The following is a 19,663-nucleotide window of genomic DNA, read 5'->3' on the forward strand; positions in this document are numbered from 1 at the left end:
TTTAGAATAAAATTACTAGTCAGATGTGGCAGAATGCAAAGTGTGACAGTGAGCCAGACCTGACTTTGGCAGGCATGGTATTGACATACCAGTTTTAGTTCTAAGAAGCAAAATGAGGAATACTGGCTCAAACTGGGAACATGATTGATCTTTTTAATTGCGAATTTGCAACATGTTTTTTTTTGTTGTATGGTTGTCCAGTAGCTTTACTGACCAGACACAGAGCTGGACACCCAACCAAATAGCCCAAGTTGAAGTTTATTCCTGAGTGATTCATATCCCAGTAATGCTGTCCTTTGCCTCTTTGTGAGCAACCATTAGTAGCAGTGAAGTCCAGTATCTCTGATAACAGTGATGTAGAATTGAAAGATGTGGAAGAATTGTGTTCCACCATGTAATTTGTCATGTGCTAAATTCTTGCTTTCAGTTGGTGAGATGAAAAAGTGCATTTCAGGAGTAAGAAAGGGAAACTTGAAGGGTAACACGACTATCGCATCTGCTAAGTAACCCAGCAGTCATTTAAAATCCCATATTTTCATTGCACCACCATTGGCAGCCGTGCCTTCAGCTGCCTGGGCCCTAAGTTCTAGAATTAACTCCCTAAACCTCTCCACCCCTCTCTCCTCCATTAAGTGGCTCCTTAAAACCTACCTCTTTGATAAAGCACCTGTCCTAAAATCTCTTTGTACCTCGGTGTGAAATTTTCTTTGACAGTGCTCCTGTGAAGTTACACTGACTCTCATTGCACTACAATTGAACAGGCACCGGCAGCCTCCAAGTGGCTATTTTTGTATTTTTGTTGTGTGAGCTTTGATGGTGAGTAGCAACAGGCTGGAGGGCATCACAGCTGATTCCACTCCTGATCTCATCTGGCATTTACATGCATGTTATCCAGCAGGAGTGACTAGAAAATAATAAGCTGGAAGAACCATGGCTGCTTTTTCTCTTTCCCTTCCCTCCTACTTCTGACTGCATGGACACAGGCCATTTATAGTGTACCAACAGCTGCTCTGGCTGAATTTGGCTAAATTAGTGAACATCTGTGCTATATAACTTAATACATTGACTAGTGTCTTTAGACGCCAGATCATAAGAAGAATGATATTGCAGTGTTAATTTGGAAGTCGGTTCAATGCTTAGATTTCACTGATGTTACTGGAAGCCACACAGTTCCAAATCTAATATGAAGTGCATACACTGGTATCCAAAGCAGCAACCATAGCTGTAGTAAGTTATATCAGAAGCAACTGGTGCAAGCGCAATGCATAGATACTTCAAGTTAAGGTCCTCAAAGTCATTTCTAAAATATATCTCCCATTTTATTTTCCCATCTTCAAGATGAAGTAATTTAGATTTATAAAACTTTCATAAGCACTTCAAGAGGTTCTTGCTTCTAGTTAATAGTACACTCTTGGCACAGCTGTGTTTACACCTCAGAAGTTTAATGTGACTGGAGAATGTCAAGAAGACAATGCTGACCTAACGGAAAGAGTCTGTTAACCTGCTTAAAATGTGTCGAGGTTTGTTTGAGAGGGAGGGGAATAATTTCAGAGAATCACAGAATAGTATAGCACAAAAGGAGGCCATTGAGTCCGCGGTGGCTCTTTCGGAGAGCAATCCAGTTGGTCCTGCTCTTTCCCCATAATCCCTGCAATTTTTTCTCCTTCAAATATTTATTCAATTCCCTTTTGAAGGCTACTATTGAATCTGTATTCACCACCCTATCAGGCAGTGCATTCCAAATCCTAACCACTCATAGTGTAGAAAGTTTTTCCTCTTGTCGCCTGTGGTTCTTTTGCTAGTCACCTCAAATCTGTATCCTCTGGTTATCAACCCTTCAGCCATTGGAAACAGTTTCTCTTTATTTACTATCTAAACACTTCATGATTTTAAATACCTCTATCAAATCTCCTCTTAGCCTTCTCTGCTCTAAGGAGAACAACCCCAGCTTCTCCAGTCTATCCATTTAACTGTCATCCCTCATCCCTGGAACCGTTCTAGTAAATCTCTCTCTAGCCTCGCCAAAGCCTTCACGTAGCTCCTAAAGTGTGCCCAGAATTGGACACACTCCAGCTAGGACCGAACTAGTATTTTATATAGGTTGAGCATAACTTCTTGGCGTTTGTGTACTCTGCCTCTGTTTATAAAGCCCAGGAGCCCATATGCTTTATTAACAACTTTATTGACCTGTCCTGCCACCTTCAAAGATTTGTGCACAAACATCCCAGGTGTTCTATTCTTGCACCCCTTTAAAATTGTACCATTTACTTGTATTTTCTCTCCTCATTCTTCCTACCAAAATGTATCACCCCTCACTTTTCTGCGTTGAATTTCATCTGCCATGTGTCCGCCCATTCCAGCAGCCTGTTTATGAAGTCTATTACTATCTTCCTCACTGATTACATTTCCAAGTTTCGTGTCATCTGCAAATTTCAAAATTGTGCCCTGTACCCCCAAGTCCAATTAAAGGTAATTAAAACCAATTTAAATTGTAACAATATGCCTTCTGCTCCTTTTATATATGTATCCTAAAAATCTTAAAAAGAAAGTTCTCGTGATTTCTTTATGTATTGTCATGCCTTTCATTACAATGTTTTGATTTTTATCTTTTTAGTTTCTGCCACTGCTTTCTATAAAGCACAGCCTGTAATTCAGTTCATGTGTGAAGTTCTAGACATTCATAATATTGATGAACAACCACGACCTTTGACTGATTCCCACCGAGTCAAATTCACCAAAGAGATAAAAGGTAAGTTGCAAACATTTTGTTGACTGGTAATTTAGTGAGAAACAGTGGTTGTTTTTGAAATCCCCACAACTCTAATATTTGCTATGACTGGGTTTGTAATTGATGGTAGATTTCTCCAGTTTAATCAGTTTCTTAATCCTTTACAATTTTATGCTGACATTTTATAAAACGTAGTTAATGGATGTACTTGGTAGTGAAGTAATGTTAGTAAAAAGCTGCAAATACAAAAGGAAAGAACTTGCAGTTGCATATTTAGTAAAAGCTTAGTTGAAACATTATCTTTGTAATCTAGCAGAAACTTGAGTAGCCACTGACAATTCAGACTTGCTTGCTTTCTTAATGCATTTTCTTATGATAAAATCTTTCACGCATTCAAGAAGTTTACTGCAGTGATGCGCTTTGTGGTGGGTACGTCGACATGTTGTATGACCATGAAATGGCTGTACCAACAGCGCCATCCACTGGTCACCAATTTCAGTGAGACTGGCAATTCATTAATGTAGCACCAGCCCTCTTGTGACAAGCTAAATCCATAAATCTTACGCTTCGATAACTTTAAAAAAAATTATTATTCATTATTGGGATGTGGGACAGCTCTCCCAACATTGGCACCCGTCCCCAGATGCTAGCGAGGGGGGCTTTGCAGTGTCAACTAGGATGGTTGTGCTTCCATCAAGCCCTGATCTGATGCCTTGGTTGCCACCAAGTGGTCCAGATGGTTTTATTCTTTTTGATACAACTGAGTGGCTTGCTAGGCAACTTCAGGTGGCAGTTCAGGGTCAACCATGTGATTAGTCTTCCTGTACAAATTACTCTTCATCTGTTTCTTCAAAAATAGATTCCTGATGGGCATTATTAATCTCATTTCCCTGCTCTCCCCTTAACCCTGTATCATCCTCTGTTTCAAATGTATATTTATATTTCCCTTGCAATCTCACTGCCTCACCATTCCCTGCAGCAAAGCAATTCAAGCTCTAACAACGAAACGCTCTGCATAAAGAAATTCTTTCTAACCCCTCTTACTATGTACCAATTTCAAATTGATGGCCTTTCATCACTGTCTTCTTGACCAGTAGAAATGGTCTTTCCCTATTTATCCTCTCAAAACCCTTCATAATTTAAAAAAACCTCCAGTTGGCCATCTCTGCTCCAGTGGAAATATTCCTAATATTTTAAGTTTCTCCTGATAACCGAATCATTGCCTCTTACAACTTTAGCATTACCTCTTTACTCTTATTTATAAAAGCCAAAATGCAATTTATCTTTTTTTACTACTTTAACTAACTGCACTGGGGCTTTCAGGCATTATGCATTTGACCCTTGGGTATCTGTTTGTCCACACCCCTCATTGCCTTGTCATTGAATATATTCTCCCATTCTTTGCTTTTACTCCCAAAAAATATTATCGCATACTTCTCAGTATTGAATTTCATTTGGCCATTCTGCTGATCTGCCTGTTCTCCTCACTGTTTGCTGAATCCCCCAACTCCCACTTTTACGTCAGCAAATATTAATATCATGCTCCTGATATCCAATCATGTGCAGGTGTGTCGATATATATATTTTTTAAGCAAAAGTGGACCCTTGCACTACTTCCAACCCTTCACCAATCTGAGCGGCGCCCATTAACCTCAACCCTTTGTTTTCTGTCCGTCAACCAACATTTAGTCCATATTGCTACAGTTCCTCTCGTACCGTGACTGAATTTTTTTAATTGGCCTCCTGTGCGTCACGATATAGACAGCCGTCTGAAAATCCACAACATGGGTTATGGCTTTGACTCTTGTGTGTTCCAAAGCAGTTTCATCAAATTTAATGTAGGTTGGCATTTCAGACTATTCATTGAGTTAATATGGATATGCTCATTCTATTCCGCCTTCCTGCCTCATAAGCCCACAAAAAAAATAATGCACACATATAGAGTTAGTGTAGTCAGCATCACTGGAGCTTCTGCAATGGAGATTGCAGACCCAAAATGATCAGTCTTCAGGATGTTGCAAATACACTACTAAAATGAAGATATGTCCCAATACATCAAATATGTTTGATAATGATTTTAAGAGATACGGAGTAGCTAGTGCAGAAAATACATGCCTTAACTTTGAAGACAAATATAAACCGGCCCTTGTACGCTGATGACACCTAGCTCTACCTCACCATCACTTCTCTCAACCCCTCCACAGTCTCCAAATTGTCAGACTGCTTATCCGACATCCAGTTCTGAATGAACAGAAATTTTCTCCAATTGAATATTGGAAAAACCGAAGCCATTGTTTTCAGTCCCCGCCACAACTCTCTTCCCTAGCCACTGACTCCATCCCTCTCCCCAACTTCTGTCTGAGGCTGAACCAGACTGCTCGCTACCTTGGTGTCATATTTGACCCTGAAATGAGCTTTCGACCACATAGCCACAGCATAACTAAGACCGCCTATTTCCACCTCCGTAACATCGCCCATCTCCACCCTTACCTCAGCTCATCCGCTGCTTAAGCCCTCATCCATGTCTTTGTTACGTCTAGACTGGACTATTCCCAGGCTGGCTTCACACATTCTACCTTACGTAAACTAGAGGTGATCCCAAAACTCAGCTACCCGTGTCCTAACCTGCACCAAGTCCCACTAACCCGTCACCCTTGTGCTCCCCCACCACCCACCCCCCACCCCCCGAGATGCCTGCGCTCCTCTAATTCTGCCCTCTTGAGCATCCCTCATTATAATCACTCAACCATTGGTGGCCGTGCCTTCTGTTGCCTAGGCCCTAAGCTCTGGAATTCCCTGCCTCAACCTCTCTGCCACTCTACCTTTCTTTCCTCCTTCAAGGCGCTCCTTAAAATCTACCTCTTTGACCAAGCGTTTGGTCACCTGCCCTAATTTCTCCTTATGCGGCTCAGTGTCAAATCTTTTGTCTCATAATACTCCTGTAAAGGCACTATATAAATACAAGTTGTTGTTTATGTAGACAACTGTCGAGTTTTCTTGAAATTGTCATTATTTGTGGAATTCTCAATATTGAGATGATCGTTAGTATATTATCTTTTCCTGACTATTTCACCTTCATCAAACAACTATGACATCCCCACCCAATCGGTTTTACCCCTGTTGGTCAATTGTGGAGTTCTGAACCAGTTGTGAAAAGTGGTTGGCACATGTCTTCCCCTGTTCCCAGTTCCTAAAGGAAGTGTTTTAATGGGTGGGGGAGCAACCCAGAAAGGAGTGAAATGGAACAAGAAAAATAAATATACATCTTTTCATTCATTGGAATTTGAAGCTTTGAGATATTAGGAGTAGTCAATCTATTTTCCATTATTGAGATTACAGTTAAATTGGTTTGTAACAGTTGCTGTTTTTGCCTTCTCCTGACAAACTTCTCACAGGATTGAAGGTTGAAGTAACTCACTGTGGACCTATGAGAAGAAAGTACCGTGTGTGCAATGTTACCAGGCGACCAGCCAGCCATCAGACGTAAGTAATGATGAATAATTACAAATGCTTAAAGAGGATGCAAAAATCTAGCAGCAGTGCTTTTCTTGAAATGACTCTCATTTATAGTCTGAACAGAATATATTTGTTGTTAAATGTTTTAGTGTCAACATTTTTTACTGTTGGGGAGAGCTTCGAGTTGGCTCTCTATTGCAGCTTGACCACTGTAGTGATTTCATCCACTAAGAGCATCGCATGGGTTCTTCAGTGCTTCCATAGTTAAGAACAGGAGTAGTGACTTTGCACAGGCTTGACAGCTAGTCCCTAGCCTTCCAAGTGCAGGAAATCACATAGCTTTGGGGTCCATATTTACCAGCATATCACTTTTCTTGGGATCAAGCAGTACACAAGCTAGTTTGAAGCTGCACCTCTCTCCTGTTTGCTGTGGAGCCACTCTGGGATACCATCATCAGTGATATCTCTGGCAATCTCCATGCTAGTAAGAAATGTTGCATTTTTTTAAGTGGTTCTTGTTAAAGCCTTTATAAGGGATTATCTATAATTCTTTATATTATCACTGGTGTATGCTGAGTAATGTCATATGTATACTTGAAAATTAATTTTTATGGGGATAAAGGTTGTAAAGAGTACAGCATTTGGTATGCCTATTCATATTTGAAGAGCATCCTCCTATCAATTTAATTGCAGGTCTCTGAAGCATTAGGAAGATTGATGTGGTTTGCTGTTCTTGCCAGTCCAATTTCTTACATAGTTGTGTTGATGAATTGCTGCTGAAAATGAGAAGCATGGGAGATAGTTGATTTTGATGTGAATATATAGGAAAATATTAGATTCAGAAAGCCCCTTGAAGACAGTACAGGCACATGATTTTTGGATGCCATCCAAATGAAGACATCTCTCTGCCAGCTGCAGCTAATTGAAATGTCAATTCATTTCTTGGTAGTTGTGGTTGCACAATACAAAACTGCACAACAATTGGCATTCCACTCAGAGGCCACACAGGCAGCAAGGTGTGAGAAATTTTTTTTAAAATGGCATTCACACTGGTTTAGGTTCCTGTTCTGAGGCTGGGGTAATTGGTTATAGGTTCAAGTACCTTTACTTTATCTGTGGTTGAGCATTACCTGAAGTGGCAGTGGTTATCACTGATGCACAGTGTCAAAAATGTTGCAGCAGTAGCCGTCCTCACCTTGATGATCACAACAAATGGTGGGAAAGAAAAATTGGCACAGATTGGATGAGAAGGGGAAACTTAGTCACAGAGAGGGGAAGACAAAGGGTGAAGGAGTTGATAGATCTCAGGCAAGTGAGGAAAACTACTTTAATGAGAGAAAATGTAAAAATGAAATGGAGAACTGTTGCAAGCTAAGTAGTTGGGGTAATATTTTTAGAGCAGCATACTTGTATATCAGTTGTGATAATTCTGGACTTTCCTAATGTTGCCTTACTGATTTGTCGTAGTTCTGGATTATTATGATTGCAAAAAAGGAAATTAACATGCATAAATTCCTTTACTTGTATAATGTGAGGACTGGAAATGTCGCATGGAAGTAAATTAGCATATACACAGGCATTTCTGAATATATAAAGATGATACAAAGTAACAAAACAAATACTTTTATTCTGAATAACAATTTTTCCTCAAAGTATTTGACACTAATAGCGATTTTGGTTGGTACTAAGGAAATCAAATTATGATTCTGAATGTAGCAGAATCAATCTAAAGGCCAAAACTTTGTAAATAATCTTTTATGTATATAAGCACATTAGAGAAATTAAAATATTTAAAATTGGTAACTCCATAATTGTGGAAATACAGTATGGTTAATGGTTTACATTGATTTCTGCCAGTTATATAATCACCTGATCCATTACTTAGCTGCAGAATTGTGTTGAGCATTATTCTGTTGCTTCTCAGGTTCCCCTTGCAGCTGGAAAGCGGGCAGACTGTGGAGTGCACGGTAGCGCAATATTTCAAACAAAAATACAACCTTCAGCTAAAGTACCCACACCTACCCTGTCTACAGGTGGGTCAGGAACAGAAGCACACCTACCTGCCACTCGAGGTGAGAGAGTGAAGCCCTTCCATTCATCTATCAGTGAGATTTAGAGTATATAATATAATGTATGGATTAATTGTACTGTCACTAAGTACTTTAATGCTGGATAATTTTTTTTTAGGCAATTGGAGTTTCCTTGTACGTCCAAATGTGTAATTTAAAAAATGTACGGTCATCCAGTGGTATACTGATTTATTCATAGGTATTGAGACTTAAATAATTTCCTTATGCTTACAGTGTTCAGAAGTTGTGGCGTTTTCCACTTATTTAATAAACCGATTCTAAAAACTTGCATTACACCACATGGAAAAAAAAATCTTTAATTTTGCTCCTTCTCCCGAAGGCACTGATTCTCGCCCAGGCAAGATTCCATGAGAGTCAGCAAACCTCTGGTACCTCACCTTGACGGTGATTGTTGATGGGCTATTTGGCTTTAGAAGGCACAAGAGCTGAGCTTGATTTTGTTCACATCCACCATCTTAACAATAGTCATTTTCCTACAAGGGTCACTGGATAACAATCAAGCTGTAGCCGTGGCTAATTCCTCCTCCGCATCCCACCCTTCTTTAGCTCAGCAGTGCTAAGGCCAATTGTAGTATTCAACTGCTGCCCCACCTGAGATCTGCTAACTACAGCAATTAAGCCTGGGGCTTTCAGGTCCATATGGCTCAATACATAATCCATCGGGGAATTGATTCTCATGAAGATTTTTATTTAGCTGCTGGATGTTGTTTGGTGAGGAACGTTTGTACACCAGTTTCTGTAATTTTGTATAAAGGACCAACATCAACTACAAACAACAATTTTTATCAATTATTGTGCACCTTAACGATAGCATGCTTGTAATTGCTCAACAATCTATTTGCACGAGTTCAGTGCCTGTTTTTGTGCATCTGTGTCCAACCTACACCAGTCATTTATACCTCGCAAAAAATTGAAACCAAAATCAAATTTGAAATTGGTCCGCCTTTTGCAAAAAGATTAACATCTCATCCAAAAGACGGTACCTCCAACAGTATAGCACTCCCTCAGGATTGCTTGTACTAAGCTGGTTGTTGCTGTGAAATAATAGTTTTGGTGTGTAAATATTAATGAGGTGGGGAAATTGATTGTACAGGTAGAGCGTCCGAAATCAGGAAACCTCGGGACCGAGGCCGTTCCGGATTTCTGTCCCGAATCCGGAAACGCCTGGGCCGAGGTAAGTGTGCTACTGGGGGGGCGGGGCGGGGGGTGGGTGCATGCATGCAAGTGGAGATTCGTTGGCAGGGGGGGTGGCGGCAAGTGGAGATTCGTTGGTGGGGGGGGGGGAGGGTTCCAGATTCAGCAGCATTGGCCTTGAAGACCTGCAAAAAAGGTAAGTTAAAGTTTTTATTTTTTAATTCTTTTTCAGCGATTTAGTAGGTAAGAATGTATTGTGAATTTTTATTTTTATTGTTTTTTGGGGGGGGGGGGGGGGAATTGGTGTTTTTCCCCGCTTTTCTAGGCCCAACTCGCAGCGGTAAATCATTTTTTTTTTTAAATGTTCGGATTTCGGAACATTTTCCGGATCCTGGATGACCACTCCAGAATCATGCATAATGTCTGGATTTCGGAACATACCGAATTTTGGAACTCCGGATTTCGAATGCTCAACCTGTATGTGTTTTCACTAAAGTTCTTCTTTTAATTAGGTGTGTAACATTGTCGCGGGGCAGCGCTGCATCAAGAAACTGACAGACAATCAAACTTCAACAATGATTAAAGCAACAGCACGGTCAGCGCCCGACAGACAGGAGGAGATCAGTAAACTAGTAAGTGTTGGATTGTTTCTGCATGTAGTACAGATTTCTGTTAAAACGATCTGTAACCTTGCTTAGGTGGAGCAACTTACCCGATGGATTTTATTTTACAAAAACATTCTTTAATTTGGTACAATCCTAGCTCTGCTTATCACATAAGAAATGCATTTTAATGCTTTAAGTTGTATTCAAGAAATCTTGGTGATTACAGCAGAATTTTCCAATTCCTATGGTGGTGACATGGCAATCATCGCAAGGATTCACTTTGGCCTAGTAGCTTTAAGCCTTGGCTCCTTCTCCATATTCAACCACCTCACCTTCTATCCCACCCATCACTCTTTTTAAAAAAAAAAAAAATTTAAATTCCACACCCCCCCCTCTTTCTCCCCCCCCCCCCAAATCACCACTCCCAGGAAATTCCTCGCCAAAAACTTCCTCCTATCAAGTCTCAGACTCTGCACCATGACTCCTTATTTTTGGTGATTTTACTCTTCACCTGAACTTTTCCTCTACTGGCACCCCTGTCCCGCTAATCTCCCTCAACTGCACCCATAACATTGACTACCTCGTCTTTGGTCTCATTATATAGAACCTCAAGACATCTAGTTTTACCCTTTTTAATTAAAAAAAAATCTAAATCACAACCGAGAACTTTTAAACTCATCCTAATGAGCAACAATCAGCAATAAACATTGAGATATTTTTCATGGTATTTCTTAAACTGGTTAAGATTTGGCTGTGTGATGCAGCTTATTTAATGCTCTTTTGCCCATGCTTTTGAAGTATATTTGAATTCCAGTATTTTATATTTTTCTCTCTTAGGTAAAAAGTGCAAACTACGACTCTGACCCTTTTGTCCAGGAGTTTCAGTTTAAAGTGCGAGATGAGATGGCTCATGTGACCGGGCGAGTGCTTCCAGCTCCCATGCTGCAGTATGGCGGGAGGGTAGGTCATACCAATGCTTTTAAAATCTGTGGCTGCCAAACAAGGGATTGATAATTTTACTGGTCCCAAGCTACTGCAAAATAATCATTTTTGAAGTTCAGAAAATTAATGTTTTACATTGTACTGTCAATATTATCTGGTAATGGGTGCCAAATACTGTAATGTTGTAAACTGAACCTACAACTGGATTTGATTTCCATGCATGTATGTTTTGATAGTTTCCTCATGGACCAATACTTCTCATATTTACAACCCTTAATCAGAACTTTGGCACCATACATTCATATTACCTACTCATAGTCTTGCTGTGGAGAACAGTACAAGGTGGACTTTTTTAATTCCTTCTATGGCTTATATTAGAAATTTGATTTTGATCTTTAGTCCTGATAAAATAGATTGTTCCTTTTAGATGAACTAGACTTTGGGAAAGCTTCATGAGTTGTACCAGTGGAACCTTAAAATATGGTTATCAGAGAACTGATGAGCAAATGAATAGAAAGGATCAGTTGGCCCAGGTATCTCTTGCATGTACTCAACAGTCAGTCGTAATGCTGCAATGGCACGAGTGCAGGTAACTTGCCTGAACACTTAACCTGTGGGATTAGTGCATGGAGACTTAAAGAAATGGGGTACAGTAATTTCAAAAATCAGAGTACTAAAGTAATCTATTTCTTAAACTTGATGTCTGTTCCTAATGAGCTGTGAGATCTTTAAATTACTGTGTTTGTAAAACGTTTGCGCCACAATTTGTTTTGGGGAAGGGAATGAAATGCGATGCAAAATTTGCTTAAGATTTTTGTTGAGGTAGAAAATGTCACCATATAAATCCCCTTTTTTTTAAAAAAAATTCTAATTTTTGAAATATTTTTGTTTTTTTATTATAATTGCACTTTTTTGTGTTTATTTGTCCCTTCCCTTTTAAGTTTCCACACAACACATCCCCCGACCAAGTGGGCAGCCAGTACTACTACACCTTTTCACACTTTGGAAATACATGAGAGCAGCCCAGAGCAATTACCCACGCTCTGGTTATCTGGCGCTGGGCCATTTGTGAAATTAGGAATCTTCTTTCTGTGTAGAGACTTAGGCACAAACCCACATCCCAACACCCTGGATCCACCAATTGGATCTCCAAAGCATAAGAACATGAGAAATAGGAGCAGGAGTAGGTCATTTGGCCTCTCGAGCCTGCTCTGCCATTCATTAAGATTGTGGCTGATCCGATCTTGGCACTGCCCAGTGGTCTCATTTTAATTACATCTGAGTTGATTTCATCTCTCTGAATGCTGACCCTTTCTTGCCATTCTATCTGATTAAATCATGATGGGACAAAATTTGCTGACATATAATAGGAGCATATTTCCCAGCATAATTGCTCAAAACCACTTCAGAGTTAATGGATCATTAAATAACTTAAATAGCCTGTTGGGATTATTTTGCTTCGATTTTATACCTTGCGATATATAGTGTCCAATTTTGTACACTGAATCCCGGAAACCTAAACGTGCAAAATACCTGACTGCATTACACATTAGGGATGTGTCGATAATTGAATTGTATTAAGCTATTGTAACTAGCAGAGTGGACAAGGGAGAACCAGTGGATGTGGTGTATTTGGACTTTCAAAAGGCTTTTGACAAGGTCCCGCACTAGAGATTGGTATGCAAAATCAAAGCGCATGGTATTGGGGGTAATGTACTGACGTGCATAGAGAACTGATTGGCAGACAGGAAGCAGAGAGTCGGGATAAATGGGTCCTTTTCAGAATCGCAGGCAGTGACTAGTGGAGTGCCACAGGGCTCAGTGCTGGGACCTCAGCTCTTTACAATATGCATTAACGATTTAGATGAAGGAATTGAGTGTAACATCTCCAAGTTTGCGGATGACACTAAACTAGGTGGTGGTGTGAGTTGTGAGGAGGATGCTAAGAGGCTGCAGGGTGACTTGGACAGGTTAGGTGAGTGGGCAAATGCATGGCAGATGCAGTATAATGTGGATAAATGTGAGGTTATCCATTTTGGGGGCAAAAACACAAAGGCAGAATATTATCTGGATGGTGGCAGATTAGGAAAAGGGGAGGTGCAACGAGACCTGGGTGTCAAGGTTCATCAGTCATTGAAAGCAGGCGGTGAAGAAGGCAAATGGCATGTTGGCCTTCATAGCTAGGGGATTTGAGTATAGGAGCCGGGAGGTCTTACTGCAGTTGTACAGGGCCTTAGTGAGGCCTCACCTGGAATATTGTGTTCAGTTTTGGTCTCCTAATCTGAGGAAGGACGTTCTTGCTATTGAGGGAGTGCAGCTAAGGTTCACCAGACTGATTCCAGGGATGGCTGGGCTGTCATATGAGGAGAGACTGGATCAACTGGGCCTTTATTCACTGGAGTTTAGAAGGATGAGAGGGGATCTCATAGAAACGTATAAGTTTCTGACGGGACTGGACAGGTTAGATGCGGGAAGAATGTTCCCGATGTTGGGGAAGTCCAGAACCAGGGGACGTAGTCTTAGGATAAGGGGTAGGCCATTTAGGACTTCTTCACTCAGAGTTATTAACCTATGGAATTCCCTGCCGCAGAGAGTTGTTGATGCCAGTTCATTGGATATATTCAAGAGGGAGTTAGATATGGCCCTTGCGGCTAAGGGGGGATCAACGGGTATGGAGAAAAAACAGGAAAGGGGTACTGAGGGAATGATCAGCCATGATCTTATTGAATGGCGGTGCAGGCTCGAAGGGCCGAATGGTCTACTCCTGCACCTATTTTCTATGTTTCTATGTAATCTTAGGTGTTTTGTCTTGACCACTGATGACCATTATTGAAGATTTTATTTTAAAAGTATTTGGGCAAGGATGTACAGTTCCCAGAAAACATGTTTTTTTTCTACTGAATTAACCCTTTGAGGACTGCAATAGAAAATATATGGTAAACTAGAAATAACTACATTGTAATGTTCTATCAACTAGAAATAAATTATTGATATATTTTTATATATATTTCAATTATTGTCAGTAATGCGTGTGTATATTATAGAAGGCATACAGTACTCAAGGGGTCGATGGTATTATGAATGGCAGCTGAAACATTTTTAACAAATCATATGACATTCCTGGTACACACTGAGATGCAACATCTTGTTTTACAGGTGGAACCAAGTCATTTCAGATTGCAAACTGTAAGTAACAAAGGAGGATTAAACGAGCAGCGAGATGCAGTTGCAAAGTATCTTAAGTTAAATGATATACAGCGCTTATTATCCTTTGTGTAAGATCTTGAGTGTTCGTGTTATCAGCATGTTTTCTGCTACAGCTTTAATCGCATGGACCAATCACAGCAGATGCACCAGTCAGAAACATACTAATAATACACACACTTGATGAAAAACACTATTTCAAAAGCAAAATACTATGGATGCCGAAAATCTGAAATAAAAACAGAAAATGCTGGAAATACTCAGCAGGTCAGGCAGCATCTGTGTAGAGAGAAACAAAGTTAACATTTCAAGTCAGTGACCTTTCATCAGGATTGGAAAAAGTTTATAGATGTAATGGGTTTTAAGCAAGTGCAGAGGCAGGAATGGGGAGAGGAGAGGAAAGGACAAAAGGGAACGTCTGATGGGATGGAAGGCAGGAGAGATTAATTGACAAATGAGAGGATGGTGTGAGGTAAAAGGGGATGGTAATGGGACAAGTAAAGATACAAAGGATGGGCCTAGAGGAGGTGTAAATGGCAATAACCAGAATCATTACCAACAGCTGAAATGGGGGCAGAGGTTATGAACTAAAATAGTTGAACTCAACGTTGAATCTAGAAGACTGTAAAGTGATTAATCGAAGGATGAGGCGCTGATCAGCCTTCCGTTGAGCTTCATTAGAACAGTGTAGGAGGCCAAGGCTGAGAGGTCAGAATGGGAATGGGCCGGAGAATTAAAATGACAGGTGACCAGAAGCTCAGCGTCACACTTGCAGACTGAAAAGAGGTGTTCCACAAAGCCATCACCCAATCCGCGATTGGTCTCCCCAATGTAGAGGAGACCGCGTTGTGTGCAGTGAATACAGTAAAAGTACAAGTAAGTCACTGTTTCACCTAGCAGGAATGTTTGGACGGTGGGAAGGAAGGGGGTAAAAGGGCAGGTGGGAAAGGAGGGGTAAAAGGGCAGGTGTTGCATCTCCTGCGCTTGCAGAGGAGGGTGCCATGAGACGGGGAGGGGGATGTTGGGGGTGATTAAAGAGTGGACCAGGGTGTCGTGGAGAAAACGGTCCCTTCGGAATGCTAGAGGGGAGGGGAAGATGTGTTTAGTGGTGGTATCGTGCTGGAGGTGGCAGAAATGGCGCAGGATGATCCATTGAATATGGAGGCTGATGGTGTGGAAGTTGAGGACCCTGTATGAGGTAGTGCAAAATGGTTTTTGAAAAATAAGCCAACGAGAATAAATTATTCTGCCAAGTTCACGTCCTTGCTCTGATTGTAAACTGCTGCCTTATTCTATACTTCAGTTGAAAGGAATCTTTTAAAATGCAAATGCCATCGGTAGCTTGCTATTGGTATCACCACTTCTGTACTCGTGTTTCAAGTCAGCAACCCATACGTGTAACTCAAACCTTCCTGCAATAATATTTTAAAAGCTTTGCTGATGAACAGATTCTGAATTACTTTGCAAAACTTTTTATATATATATATACTGTGTGTATGTTTGTGAAAATTGCATAAATAAACATTTTTGTTATTTCATGGCCTGAAAAGATTTTTAAAAAATTTTAAAAAGGTGAGGTTGACTTGCTCTTTAATTTCACTTCTTCCCCTCTGCAGAATCGAACAGTTGCTACTCCAAGTCATGGTGTTTGGGACATGCGGGGGAAACAGTTCCACACTGGGGTTGAAATCAAAATGTGGGCGATAGCATGTTTTGCAGCACAGAGACAATGTAGAGAAGAAGTGCTTAAGTAAGATGAATCTTTCCGTGACTTTAAATGTTTAGTTCCAGCTAGATACTCCCAAAACAAGTTATGCTTTTAAAAGCCTAATCATTTATAGAATTCCAGTCTTGTGTTTTTTTTTACATTGAATCGACAATAATTTACCATTACCTTCTTAGGAGTTTTACCGACCAGCTGCGGAAGATATCTAAGGATGCAGGGATGCCTATCCAGGGCCAGCCATGTTTCTGTAAATATGCACAAGGAGCTGACAGTGTGGAACCGATGTTCAGGCATCTGAAGAACACCTATTCAGGACTCCAGCTTGTCATTGTCATTCTACCTGGGAAAACACCTGTCTACGGTAATAAAAATATTCTTCAAATTTGGTGCTGCACCTAATTATTCTAACTTGAAGGTGTTGATTTTTCCTGGCAAAGAGAATCATAGAAATTTACAGCACAGAAGGAGGCCATTCGACCCATCGTGTCTGTGCTAACTGAAAAAAGCTATCCAGCCTAATCCAACTTTCCAGCTCTTGGTCCGTAGCCTTGTAGGTTACGGCACTTCAAATGCATATCCAAGTACTTTTTAAATGCAGTGAGGTTTTCTGCCTCTACCACCCTTTCAGGCAGTGAGTTCCAGACCCCCACCACCCTCTGTGTGAAAAAAGTTCTCCTCAACTCCCCTCTAATTCTTCTACCAATTACTTGAAATCTCTGTCCCCTGGTTATTGACCTCTCTGCTGGGGGAAATAAATCCTTCCTATCCACTTTATCTAGGCCTGTCATAGTTTTATACATCTCAATCAAGTCTCTACTCAGCCTCCTCTGTTCCAAAGAAAACAACCACAGCCTACCCAATCATTCCTCATAGCTAAAATTCTCCAGTCCTGGCAACATCCTCATAAATCTCCTCTGTATCCCATCTAGTGCAATCACATCTTTCCTGTAATGTGGTGACCAGAACTATACACAGTTCTCTAGCAGTGGCCTAACTAGTGTTCTGTACAGTTCAAGCATAACCTCCCTGCTCTTGTATTCTAAGCCTGGGCTAATAAAGGAAAGTATGCCATATTAACCACCTTATTTACCTGTCCTGCTACCTTCAGGCATCTGTGGACATGTACTCCAAGGTCCCTCTGTTCCTCTACACTTCGCAGGACCCTACTATTTTATTGTGTATTCCCTTGCCTTGTTCGCATTCCCCAAATGAATTACGTCACACTTCTCCAGGTTGAATTCCATTTGCCACTTTTCTGCCCACCTGACCAGTCCATTGATATCTTCCTGCAGTCTACAGCTTTCTTCCTCATGATCAACCACACAGCCAATTTTTGTATCATCTGCAAACTTCTTAATCATGCCCCCTACATTGAAGTCTAAATCATTAATGTATACCACAAAAAGCAAAGGACCTGGTACTGAGCCCTGCGGAACTCCACTGGAAAAATCTTTCCTGTTATAAAAACATCCGTCGACCATTACCCTTTGCTTCCTGCCACCAAGCCATTTTGGATCCAACTTGCCATTTCTCTTGAATTTGCTTGTACTTTTCTGACCAGTCTGCCATCTGGGACCTTGTCAAAAGCCTTGCTAAAATCCATATAGACTACATCAAATGGACTACCCTCATCAGCCCTCCTTGTTGCCTCCTCAAAAAGTTCAAACGAGTTAGTCGGACATGACATTCCCTTAACAAATCCATGCTGACTGTTCTTGATTAATCCATGGACAGCAATTCCCCTGCAGTACCTCGACCGAGTGGTTGTCATTCGTGTATGAACCTTGGTTGTAATGTAAGTGGCAAACAGGCATTTTAGATATCACTGTCGAGCACATTTCTGTCCTCACTCAAGGCTCATGTGCACACTTCCAGCAGAGGTCTGTGTATAGGGCCAATTTTAGCCCTCTCTGTCTCTTGAATTCTGCAGCCAATTGCAGCACATCGATCATTGCCTCAGCTGGTATCAGTATGTTTAACATTGACAGAAATTCTTAAAGGAGAAGATAAGTCATTTATATTTACATTTATTACAAATAAATAATTCCTTGCCTGATGGAGAAGTTCCGTTTCAGATGTCTGTGCTCCTCAGCCGTTTTAATAATGTTGGTAGAGGGAAGGGGTTTTAAGCGTCTCGGAGCAACTCCACTCTGAAGGTCGACGGTGACCAACACATTTAAGTTGTGCTTAAATAACTATTTAATTTCTAGTGTTACTCATTCAAACCTTGTTTATAGTGCATGTTTTGTTTAATTTTGTTTTCAATGCAGGATCCATTAATGTGTGGTAGTGAGGGGCTAATATTTTCCATTTATAAATTCAGAAGAAAAAGTAAGCTAATAGTTCTAAAAAAATATATGAAGGGCTCCTATATTACAATTCGGTATATAACTTTAGCCCAGTTTTGGTGCAAGTCTAGCGTTAGGTTGCTAATATAACAACAGGATGTGCCAGTTCCGGTAATCAATACACTTCCCACTCGAAGGCTGTGAGGGAAAGTGAAAGATTTGAGGCCACATTCACTATAGTTGAAGCTGACAAAATGTGAATGAATTCTGATCAGCCTTGTTTCTCATATTAGTCTAAGTGACCCTCCCCTGGGGCAGTAGATTGCTACTGGTAATGAGATTGGCGCGTGTGCCTGTATCCGCTTGGGGTGCAACTCCGAGCACCACTCATGAAACTGCAGGGTATTGGGACAATGCAGCAGGTACATGTGAAGCAACATGGTTTTGATGCCGTTTTATCTACCTGAGCCAGTGGTTGTGTGGTACTGTTCTTGAATTACAGTGGTAGCATTATTGTGGTTGGAACTCCCTTCCTCTGTTTATTCAGTTGTCTTAAACTTCTCATTTAATTTCTCCCATTGTAAACACACATTGTTTGTCACTAGGCATTTCTTGTTTTTTTGCCAAAACAAATTATGGCTGGATGTTTTTTAGATACTGTGTAAAATTTAGTAGAAATTGTACCAGAGCATCTGCTTGGCTGTTTATATAAATTAATTTGGGTGATTATGAAGTTGTTTCAGACAGGAGCAGTAGTGATCTGCTGAAGTGCTGTAGTGCTCCCACATCCTGGGCCATGAGGTGCCAGGAGTGAAGCCCCCACCCACCCTGTCACACACTGCAAGTTCCTAATCCTTCAGAAGACCAGCTGAGTGGAGGCTCAAGTATAGTTTTGGGTAGCTTGGGGACAGACAGTCGGATTGCCCTCATTTGGGAGATGGAGAATGACTTGCTGAGACTTGAAAGAGGTACTGGTATAAACACCAAGAAAAAGCTTCTAATGCATTCGCCTTTCTTTTAGCTGAGGTGAAGCGTGTGGGAGATACTCTCCTGGGGATGGCTACTCAGTGTGTTCAAGTGAAGAATGTTGTTAAAACGTCGCCACAAACATTATCGAACCTCTGCCTGAAGATCAATGTGAAACTAGGTGGAATCAACAACATTCTGGTACCTCATCAACGGTAAGCTCATTTCTCTGTTACTATGCTAAAGTCAGTCTGACATTGATTAGTATTAAAGAGAATTGTAAGTTTAATCCTGGTTTACTGTCAGAAGTATCTGTTTAATTTGTCAATTATTTCTTGCCTTTTGTGAAGTTAGCATTTTTTGCTGGTAATATAGGTGAGAGCATTGGCTATATGTCCAGACATTCACTGCTTTGAGTCTTAGGGTTGCATGCCAGTCAAGTCCCCTACTGCAGAAATTATGTTTTGTCACATCTCATCCAGGCATATTGGCAGAAGCTTTCTTTACCTTACTGGGGTTTAAAG

At 40.8% G+C, this 19,663-nt stretch overlaps 1 protein-coding gene across 2 annotated transcripts in view; it reads left to right on the plus strand.

The window, feature by feature from the left end:
- Window positions 1–19,663, plus strand: part of LOC139279857 (protein argonaute-3) — a 152,500-nt gene that overhangs the window by 119,169 nt on the left and 13,668 nt on the right. For both annotated transcript variants that reach the window (XM_070899128.1, XM_070899129.1), the window contains 9 exons: window positions 2,615–2,749; window positions 6,124–6,211; window positions 8,109–8,256; window positions 9,921–10,040; window positions 10,851–10,973; window positions 14,112–14,141; window positions 15,776–15,909; window positions 16,062–16,246; window positions 19,195–19,354. In XM_070899128.1, coding sequence (XP_070755229.1) covers window positions 2,615–2,749; window positions 6,124–6,211; window positions 8,109–8,256; window positions 9,921–10,040; window positions 10,851–10,973; window positions 14,112–14,141; window positions 15,776–15,909; window positions 16,062–16,246; window positions 19,195–19,354 — 1,123 coding nt within the window. The remainder of the gene's footprint in view (window positions 1–2,614; window positions 2,750–6,123; window positions 6,212–8,108; window positions 8,257–9,920; window positions 10,041–10,850; window positions 10,974–14,111; window positions 14,142–15,775; window positions 15,910–16,061; window positions 16,247–19,194; window positions 19,355–19,663) is intronic.

Source organism: Pristiophorus japonicus, chromosome 14 (assembly GCF_044704955.1).
Source record: "Pristiophorus japonicus isolate sPriJap1 chromosome 14, sPriJap1.hap1, whole genome shotgun sequence".
Taxonomy (NCBI): domain Eukaryota; kingdom Metazoa; phylum Chordata; class Chondrichthyes; family Pristiophoridae; genus Pristiophorus; species Pristiophorus japonicus.